A 10,095-nucleotide genomic window follows, 5' to 3' on the forward strand; every position below is an offset into this window, starting at 1 on the left:
GGCTTCCTACTCCCCCTTTCTAGTGCACCAAAGGCACTTTCCTTCTGGAAGCAGGACTCCAGTTGTTTCCATATGGAGAAGTTGCTTCATTGAACAACTTATTGAATCTATGTGGATCTAGACTCTGGTTATACTACAATGCATTTATTTCTATTTATTCACTTGATATTGATATTTTTACATGCACTCATCTCTGTCATTAGAATGTAAGCTCTTGGCAGTTATGGATTTTCATTCTTTGTGCTTGTGTCCCCAGTATTTAACAGCATGCCCAACACATAACATGAGCTTAACAATTACTACTGATTGATTGATAGAAAAGAGAGCAAGTAACTAAAAGAAATACTGAAAGACTTTGGTCAATGCACTAACCAATCATGATTTCAGAAAAAGGAAAATGAAGAATAACTCCTCTGCCTCTCAGGAGAAAGACTGGTGAGTCAGCAAGTACTTAAGTGTTTACTCCTGTACCATGATGATCCCTGGGGATACAGAGAAGGACAAAATTAGAAACCCTGTCCTCAATGAGCTCAGGTTTTAATCTGGGGAGAAAACATGCAAACAACTATGTTTGGAGAAGATAGATCCAGTATAAATGGAAAACAATCTCAAAGGGAAGGGATGGGGGAAGGCATGAGGAAAAGTTTCCTATAGAATGTTGGCTTTGAGCTAAATCTTTTTTTCCCCCAAGAAGCTTCAATTTTTTTATTAAAGCTTTTTATTTTCAAAAAATATGTATGTATAATTTTCAACATTCATCCTTGCAAAACCTTGTGTTCCAGATTTTTCCCTCCCTTCCCCCACCTCCTCTCCTAGATGGCAAGTAATCCAATATATATTAAATGTGTACAATTCTCCTGTATTTATTTCCACAAATATCATGCTGCACAAGAAAAATTAGATCAAAAAGGAAACCAAAATGCAAGCAAACAACAAAGAGAATAAAAATACTATGTTGTGATCCACACTCCATTCACAATAAACATTTATTAAGCAATAGTGCACACTCAGTTCCCACAGTCCTCTCTCTGGGTTAAGCTAAATGTTTAAGAAAGTCAGAGGAGCCAGAAAGCAGAAGTGAAAAGGACAAACTGTCCAGGCATGAGTGAAGACAAAGGCACTGAGTTGGAAGTAGTGCCCTTTGTGAAACAATGTGTCTGGAGAGGGCAGAATCTGTAGAGAGGAGCTAAATGTGAGAATACAAGAGGAGGAGCCAGACTCTGGAGAAAGAGAAAGAGCTTATGTTAGACAGAGAAGAGAAAAAAATTTATATATATATATATATATATATATATATATATATGTTTTTAAATTCACACAAAAGAAGTTTCCCATTTCAGATGCAATCCTTTTTGTTTGTTTTCATGTATTTGAATGAATTTCCTGTTGGTTAAGATCTTGATAAAAAACAATTCTAGAAAAAATTAATAACCCACCAACTCCCAAAATAGAAGCTGTAGCAGCTCCTTATGTCTTTATGATAAAATAAAAACTCCTCTGCAGATTCTCTTTCAAAACTGAGATGTATTACTACCCTCATTTACTCTGCCTTGCAACCAAACTGGACTACTTGCTGCTGCATGCAATCTCCCACCTCTGTGCCTTTGCCCAAGCTGTTTCTTCTGCCTGGAATGCTTTTTCTCCTTTATCTCATAGGTCCCTTAGCTTTCTTCAAAGTTCAGTTTAGATATCACTTCCTTCTAGGACCCTTTCATGATTCCTCCATGTGTTAGTCCTCCTCTTTCAAATAACCAAATATACCATATATACCCTGCATTTATCTCTAAACATGTATGAAGCAGTTAGATGGTTCAATGGATAAAGCACCAATCCTGGAACCAAAGACCTGAATTCAAATTCAGCTTCAGACACTTATTAACTGTGTGACCCTGAACAAGTTACTTCCTTGCCTTAATCCACTGTGGAAGGAAATGGCAAACTACTCCATATCTTTGCCAAGAAAACTTTAGGGAAAGTATGATTCATGAGTCACAAAGATGGACATGTCTGATAATATAAGCATGTTGCATCCCCATAAAATGTAATCTCTTTGAGGGAGGGACTATTTCATCTCTGCCTTAGAGTCTTCAATCCTTGATACACAATAGGTACTTTTTTTTAAAAAAAATTTTTAGTAGGTGCTTTTAAATGTGAGTTTGATTACACAGATTCATAGAAACAGATTTGGAAGCTACCTCATACTCCTTGTGGTCCAGCTCATGCCCGAAACAGCAATCCATTTCCTACATCATCACAAACAATCCATTATCTGATCTTGTTTAAAAATATCCAGTTTTCAAGAATGGAATTGGGTTGTGTGTTTGTATGGGGGGGGGGGGAGGCAGTGCCCAGTACTTCTTGAAGCAATGGCTGCTCTAATTCTACTTTGCAATAACTATTATTGCTAGATTTTTTCTTTACATTGCCCCTAAATCTGCTTTTCTGCAACCTCCACATATTGCTACTATTTCTGACCTCTGAGAACAGGCAGAACAAATCTAATTTGCCCTCCTGTACATGATAGTCTTTCAAATTTTTGAATCTAGTTATCCTGTTGCCCGCTGTCTGCTCTGCTCCAGGCTAAATGTCCCCACTTTCTTCATATGATCTCCACTAACTCCTGACCTGCTCTTTTCCCTTTTTACCATCCTACCTTTTTATTGTATCAGTGTTGTCATTTTGTTGGACATTGAATTGGATTAAATGCTATTTACTTCCTTGAATGTAAGCTCCTTGAAGGCAGGAACTATTTTGTTTCTGACTATGAATCTTAGGCATTCCATCTGGTACCTTGCACATAGTTGGTGCTTTTAAAATTAAATTGCAGGGTATTTCATTTTTCCCTTCTGGGTTCTGTGGAATGGGATTAGGCTACTCTCTTTTCCTCAGGGAAACATAAATTTCTCTTTAAAAAAAAAAAAAAAAGCTTTAATTTCCCAAATCCTTTGTGGTGGGAAGGAGGGCAAAGGGCTGGTTTCTTCACACAAACTTCAAGAATTGGCTGAAAATTTCACATCTTCCTTTATCAGGGTTGAGGGAGTTCTCCAACATCCCACCCCCATCCCTAACTGCTCCAGACCCAGGGAAGGAGGAAAAGGGAAGTAAAAGGATAAGGATCTTCCCCAACCAACCCCCAATCTCCATTTCCTTCTAATTGCTCCCCTGGTAATGGAAGTTTCACACACCTCTTCAGCCTCAACCTAATCAGTTCTCCACCTTGATCATAGGTCCCCGGAAGCAGTATGGTACCATGGAAAGAGTGCTGAGTCTGAGGTGGAATTCTGAATCTGTTGCTGAATGTCTGTGTGACCTTAAATATGAAGGTTAGCTGAAATAGTCTTTAAGGCTCCTTCCAATTCTACAACTATGGAACTGGAAAAAAAACAAAACCCTGAGAAATCCATTCAGCTTACCCCTTTCATTCTACAGCTAAAACTGAGGTATTGGGGTCAAGTGACCAGCCCTAAAAATCACACAGTTAATACTTAGCAAAACTAGGATTTGAACCCACTTTTACAGACTCTGATTTTTCCCATCCTATCCTACTTTTTTATTGTTTTAATTATGTCATATTGTCACTTTTTAATGTTGACTTGAACTAAGTGCCATTTATTTCCCTGTATAAAGTTATTTGGGTTTTTTCTTCTTAACTAAAGTAGTTAAATATAGATGGATAAACCAAAGCCCCAAGATCTATCTATGTTCTGGAAAATGTTGAAATGCAAGAGTAAGAGCTTTCCTTCAATCCAGCCTCCACCTTACCTGGTGTATTCACTGGTTTGCCACCAAAAAAACACCAACTTTCATAGGATACCTGATGATTTCCCACCTCCCTCAACTCCCAAAGCTACCAGGCAAACATGCTGATCCTTAGCCACAAGCTCAGCTGGCTCATATCTCCTGGAAGCCAGTGGGTTAGGGTTCAAGAACTCAAGTCAAGCCTTCTTAAGATTTGCTTAAATGGGTCACAGTCTCCATCCCCCAAGCCCTCTATATTCCTGGTGTGTGTGTTGGAGAGCAGGACCTGGCAACTACTGCATGATGGGGTAAGACAGTCTGCACTCTCCAATGGAGTTCCAATAGCACTGAGTTGAAGTTAGAATGAGTGTGTATGTGAACCAACCCGGAGCCGATATTCTGAGATGAGAGTCCTCTACATGGACCTTCTCTTGGGATCAAGGAGCTCTTAAGTTGTTGTAATACAGTATGATGGATTTTGAGCCAGAGGATCTGGGTGTGAATCTTAACTCTGCTACTTGTGACATCTTGGGGAAGTCATAGATCATCTCTAACTCTTGATTTCCTCATCTTTAAAAATGAGGAGGTTGGGGGCAGCTAAATGGCACAGTGGATAGAGCACCAGTCCTGAAGTCAGAAGGACCTGAGTTCAAATTCAGCCTCAGACACTTAATACGTCCTAGCTGTGTGACCCTGGGCAAGTCACTTAACTCCAATTGCCTCAGCAAAACAAACAAACAAAAAAAAAAAAACTGAGGAGGTTGGACTAGATGATAATAGCTATCATTTAGGTAGTGTTTTAAGGTTTACAAAGCACTTTACATATATTCTTTCATAACAACCCTGAGAGGGAGAAGCTCTTATTATCCCCATTTTACAGATGAAGAAACTGAAGTTGAAAGGTCAAATGACTTGTTAGTAAGTGTCTGAATCTGAATTTGAACTCGGGTCTTTCTGACTCCAGCTCAGACACACTATCCACTGTTTTGCTTAATTCAGACTGGCAAGGTCTATTCCAGGTCAGGTTTCTGCCAGCACTCTTATCTCCAGACCAGAACTGGTAGGTTAGGACCCTGTGGAAGTTATGGCTATAATCAGAATCAGAAATCAGTGACAGATTTCACTTTCCCCAGCTTCTCAGATCTCAGAAAAATCAGATCCATAGGAGGAATTTGAGCTCCAGACTGCAGGGCTGTCCAGCAGACAGCAATGACAAGTGGTACAGAAGCCTTAGGACCCCCAAAGACTAGCCCTAATCAGGGCTGTGTGTATTTGGTTATGTTCCCTTCCTATAGAGGCCCCACTCTTTTCTCTAGCACAGAAAATCAGTTCTGTTTAAAAAAAAAAAAAAAAAAATCTCAGTAATGGACTATTGATAAATAATTAGCTTTTGTTGATTGCATTGATCTGCATGGGCCCATCCTCATTAGCATTTTCCCTGAGCAGAGGCTATTTTTTTCTGCCTTCACTCTTTTCTTCCAAAAGAAAAAAGCAGCAGCTTAGAGTGGACCAGATGTAATGTCAGGAAACAGTCCCTTCCCCTCCTTTGCTCTGGGGACAAGCAAAGAGCACAAGCAAGTGGTTTCCACTCGGTTGTACTCAATCAGCAGCCCTCATCCTTCTTAGCAAACCTGGGCAGTTTATTTTGGGGGAGGAGGGACACAGACTTCCCCCTGTTCCGCTAAGCCTTTGTATCTCCTGGCTAGGTCTGAGGAAGGATCCATGAAACGCTGCCAGGGAGGTTCCCAGGGGTACCAATGTTTGTCAGTGGAAAATGCTGAGTTCACAGTGCCGGCCCTGGGGAGCTAGCTGTGGGCCCAAGATACATTCCTGTCCCTCCCTGATGGGGAATTGCTCTTCGGCTTTTCTTGTCTTCCCCATCCAGGACAGGACAAAGCAAAGCTGAGGTTCACAGCAGGCGCCCTCCTCGATTCTCCTTGGCACACTCCAGCTAAGTGGAGGGCCCTGTCCCCTGCCTCCCATCTTCACTACAGCACCTGGCATAAGCACAGGTGGTCCCAAGGTAGAAGGGCCCTCTCTAAGACCAATTTATAGAGAGAAAATCAGGCATGGGGCAAGTCGGTTGTCTTGGTCAAGATCACATGGGAAGTAAATAAAACCTGGCATTCCCCCTCTGAGCCTTGGGCGCTTTCTTCGCACACTCACCCCTCTCCCTTCTCCTTAAACTCCACCTTTGGCCTTAAACCCAAGCTTTTGCCCTCTCTGCAGACTGCATGTTGGGATTAGCAGTCACCCTTGCAGCTCCATTCAGTCCATGCAGGTGAGTAGTAGAGGCCTGAGGGCAGAAATCTCCTTAGAATCCTGCCCAGAGCCACACTGGGCGGCCAGTGCCCTCAGAAGCGGTCATCGGCTGCACACCTCAGGCATCCTGGGCCAGACATACCTGTGAGCCAGACAGCCCCAGGCATGGGTCACGCAGATGCCCCAGACAGGTCATGGACCAGATGCTCTGGACCAGGGGTCAACTTTAAGAACAGGACTGAAAGGAAATGACCTTTAGTACAAATATAGATCTTTTTTTAATGAAACCAGAACAGACGGAGATTGGACAGAGGGAGGGGTGTTAAAGGTGTGGGGCAGCCTAGAGTTCTGGTACAAGGATCGTCAGGCTTTATGGAACTCAGGGATCCCTCAATAGAGACAGGGACCATAAGGAGATTAGGGCCTGGGGGACAAGAGCCCTTGCTTTGGAAAAGTATCTGCAGCTCCCTAACCTGGAGCCGGAGCTTCAGGCAGAGCTGACCTTGGTGAGCAGAGAGGCCATGGAGCCTCACAGAACCTGGGGATTCCTGTTCCCCACCTAAGTAGACACCAAGGAAAGAGACACAGGATATGGGGATTCCCTTTCCCCCATGAGAGCCAAGAGCTCTGGGAGGTATTCCTTCACACCGTTTCCTTGGATAGGGGAAGGCAGGAAGAAGATGGACAGCTCCTCTAGACCAGGAGGACCCAGGATCGAGTGGAGGAAAGGTGGGGGCCTGGACCCGAGAAAGGGAATTTGATCTTTGCAGTCCCCAACATGGTGCTCTGCACACAAGAGGTGTTTCATCCAGTCATTGGATTGAACTGGAATAGGTCTGGGGGTCTCCTTGGGTGGGCCGTGAACACTCTGCTTGGAGAGCTAAGCCAAGGGCCCAAGGATACAGGCAAGGGCCAGTGCTGCAGCCAACAGGGCTGGGGCTGGGGCTGGGGAGACAGGAGATGAAGACCCTTGCAGGGTCTCCTGGTTGGTCTCCTCACTGGAGACACCCCTGACGTTGCTTGGGGAGAAAGGCCGAGAGCTGCACAGGTCATGTAGGTTGCCCGGGTATTGGGCCTTTCGGGATTCTTCTTTCAGTGATGCCCAGATGGCAGTCGCTTCCTGTGGGCAGTTGGCCAGGACCCCATTGGCACAGGTCTGAAAGTTTTCCCATGACCTGAAAGGAGAGGAGGAGGGTCAGGAATGAGCCAGAAGGCTGGAGATGGGAGGAGGGGAGCAGGGGTGATATTTACTATATTATATACATGATGAGATGACAAACAGAAGCTAAGGGTCAGAATTAAGACCAGTTAGGGATGGGTAGGGTGGGGAGTGGAGGCCAGTGGTGCAGGGCTGAGGCTCGGGAATGAGGAAGCTCCGGAGGACCAAGTGGAGAATAGAATGATGGGGGATGGACAGCCCAAGGGATTCTTGTCCAGGACTTTATAAGCTCTCACCTGCAGATGGATTCGAGTTCAGGGGGTGTGAGGTCAGCCCCCTTATCAGACTGCCCACTCTGGACCATACTATTCCCAAGTTTGATCAGACAGTCAGCAAAGCCCTTGTAAATAGTATCACATCTGTTAGAGGTGGCAGCGGTCCCAGGACCAGGGGCCAGGACTGTGGAAAGAAAAAGACATTAAGCTGGGCACATACTCTCAAGTCCCTGGGGGGGCGGGGCCTGTTTACCAGAGCAACAGCTCAGCCCAAGGGATGCAACTCAGCTAGAGTCCGTGGTAATGTCACTGATGACTTGCTGAGGGAAGTAGTTTCACAAACCCCTGGGTCCCCCTCTCAATTCAACAAACACTTATTAATCACGTGCTATGCTCATGGTGCTGGGATTGCTGGGGTAGGTATGAAAATAAAATGGAGCGTTCTGTTCTTTTAAGGAGCTGACAAAGAAATAAGGGAATCCCAGTGCAGCATGTATACATATGTATACACACACAATAAGTAAAGCTTGATAGAAGGCAAGCAGAGATTCAAGAATTGAGATTCAGAAAATCTTAGGGGAAAATCATCTTCAGCTGGGGAGAGTGGTTCAGAGGAACTTCATCGAGACATCTAAATTGGCATCTGAAAGAAAAGGATTTCAGTAGGAGCTGAAGTGGGAGTGGATTTTAGGGAAGCAAGACAGCCTCCCAGCAGGGGCTCCTAAAACCTATATGGGAGATTGGGTATACCATTCAGGCGGTAGCACTTAGACTACACTCTCTAGACTCCTCACTCCTGCCCTCTTCTACCACAGAAACTGAACGGGGAAAGAATGGAGACCATTTCTTAAAAGGGTCTATCCAATTCTACAGCAACCACAGAGGCTCCCCAGAGAACAAGCTGGCTATATCCTTTTTTCCCCCAAGTCTCCTAATATTTGTATTTATAGGAATATATTCCTAATTCTGCTCAAGAATACCATTATTAAACTCTTCAAGACCACTGTGGGGTCTGAGCTGGGAAGGGCCATCATGCTCATCTGTGACTAGGAATGGACGGAAGCCTGGGGGTGCAGTTCACCACAAAACATGCTCCCTGCCAAGCTTGGTCCCAGAGGAGAGATGAGAGACATATCTCCCCCCCTGCCCTGCGGTAGTGGAAGATCAGGAAACCCCTGAACATTGTATATGCTGTTTAGCTCCTGGAGGTGTTAATTAGTTCTGCCGTACAAGAGATGGTTAATTGGGGCAGGGAAGAAGAGGGATATTTGGAAATGAAGGTGATGTTAAAGCAAACCGTATTAATAATTAAAAAAAAAAAACCTATAAAAAATTTAACTGCACTCCCTAATCAACTAAGTGACCAGTCCCCAAAAGCGTTGATGCTCCCATCTAACCGAAACGTCTTCTCTTCAGATTGGCAATCAATCTGGGGAAGGGGGGAGGGAGGGATGAGAGATGGGGAGCCCTGCCTTAGGTTCTGGGTAATGGTAACTGGGGTGAATTAGGAGAATGGCACCTTCCTCATGCTTAGGGCATCATCACAGGCTCTAGACTGGGGAGCAGAGGAAGACTGGCCGTGGGTGCTGATAGAAGCTGTTGAAAACTGGTGAAGAGCGAGCCAAGGAGATCCAGGATCCCTTCCCTCAAAGCGCCTTTAAACAGTCCCATCTCCTTGAGACTCACCCCAGCAAGATCCCTGAACTTTGGCAGAGAAGGGGTGTAAAGGCAGAATCCGGGGGATCCGAGAGCCGAGGACCTCAGGGGAAGAGCTGGAAGAATCCTTCCAAAGGGTTTGGACTGGCCCGGCTCACCCGGGGGTTTAGCTGGGCGCTCTTTCCAAAACGTGGCTAGCAGTTTTCTGGGCAGGACAGACGATTGCGGGGCGTCCCCTAGCCCCTCTTGCCTTACCTCCCCCCGCCCCGAGACCACCGTCCCCATCTCCCCATCGGGTCACCCCTTTCCGAGAACTCGGCTCGTAGTTCCCCGGGACTTACTGAGCTGCAGAAGCAAGAAGCCGGGGAAGGAGAGAGGTCTCCAACAGCAGCGGCGGCGGCGGCGGCGGCAGCAGGGGCGCATTGTCCCGGGGCACTGGGCACGGCGGCGGCGCCGCGAGCCCGCTCCCGCCTCGTCCAGCGGCTCCAAAGCCCGAGTGCCTGCGCGGAGCCTGTGATCTGGGGCTAGGGAAGCGCCGCGGCCCGCCCCCCCCCGGAGCCCCGCCCTCCGCCCCGCCCTCCGCCCCGCCTCCCTCCGTCCCTCGGGGTCTCTGCTTCCGTTAGTCTATTTCCCAAAGCAATTGAATTCCGGACCCAGGCATCCTCCGCACCGTCCCACGGGGTGTTGGCGCTGCTGCTCCACTCCGCTATGGACCCCATGAAATGTCGATTGGGGGGGGCACCCCCAGCCCCATGGAAATTAATACTTCCCCCTCACCTCTGGCCCCTGAAAGAATGTCAATTCTGCTCCCCTTACCCCCCATCCCCACAGGATGTTCTGCTGCCCTCCTTACCCAGCTCCACTGAATTAACGCTGTCCCCTTCCCCCATCGATGTCAATCCTGTCCCCCCACCCACTCCAGCCCCACAGATGTCAACGCCGTCTCCCACCTGCTGGCCCCCATTGAAAATCAATTCTGCCCCCCTCTGGCAGAACAGACCGTCT

The 10,095-nt window shown here is 46.3% G+C and overlaps 1 protein-coding gene across 1 annotated transcript; it reads right to left on the bottom strand.

The window, feature by feature from the left end:
- Window positions 1-6,235: 6,235 nt before the first annotated feature.
- Window positions 6,236-9,617, bottom strand: NRN1L (neuritin 1 like). Its single transcript, XM_003758435.3, has 3 exons — window positions 9,432-9,617; window positions 7,456-7,618; window positions 6,236-7,175 (listed from the first exon to the last, which is right to left on the bottom strand). Exons 1-3 carry the CDS (start codon window positions 9,511-9,513, stop codon window positions 6,881-6,883), a joined length of 540 nt encoding a protein of 179 aa, XP_003758483.1. The 5' UTR covers window positions 9,514-9,617; the 3' UTR covers window positions 6,236-6,880.
- Window positions 9,618-10,095: the final 478 nt, after the last annotated feature.

This window comes from Sarcophilus harrisii, chromosome 2 (assembly GCF_902635505.1).
Source record: "Sarcophilus harrisii chromosome 2, mSarHar1.11, whole genome shotgun sequence".
Classification (NCBI taxonomy): domain Eukaryota; kingdom Metazoa; phylum Chordata; class Mammalia; order Dasyuromorphia; family Dasyuridae; genus Sarcophilus; species Sarcophilus harrisii.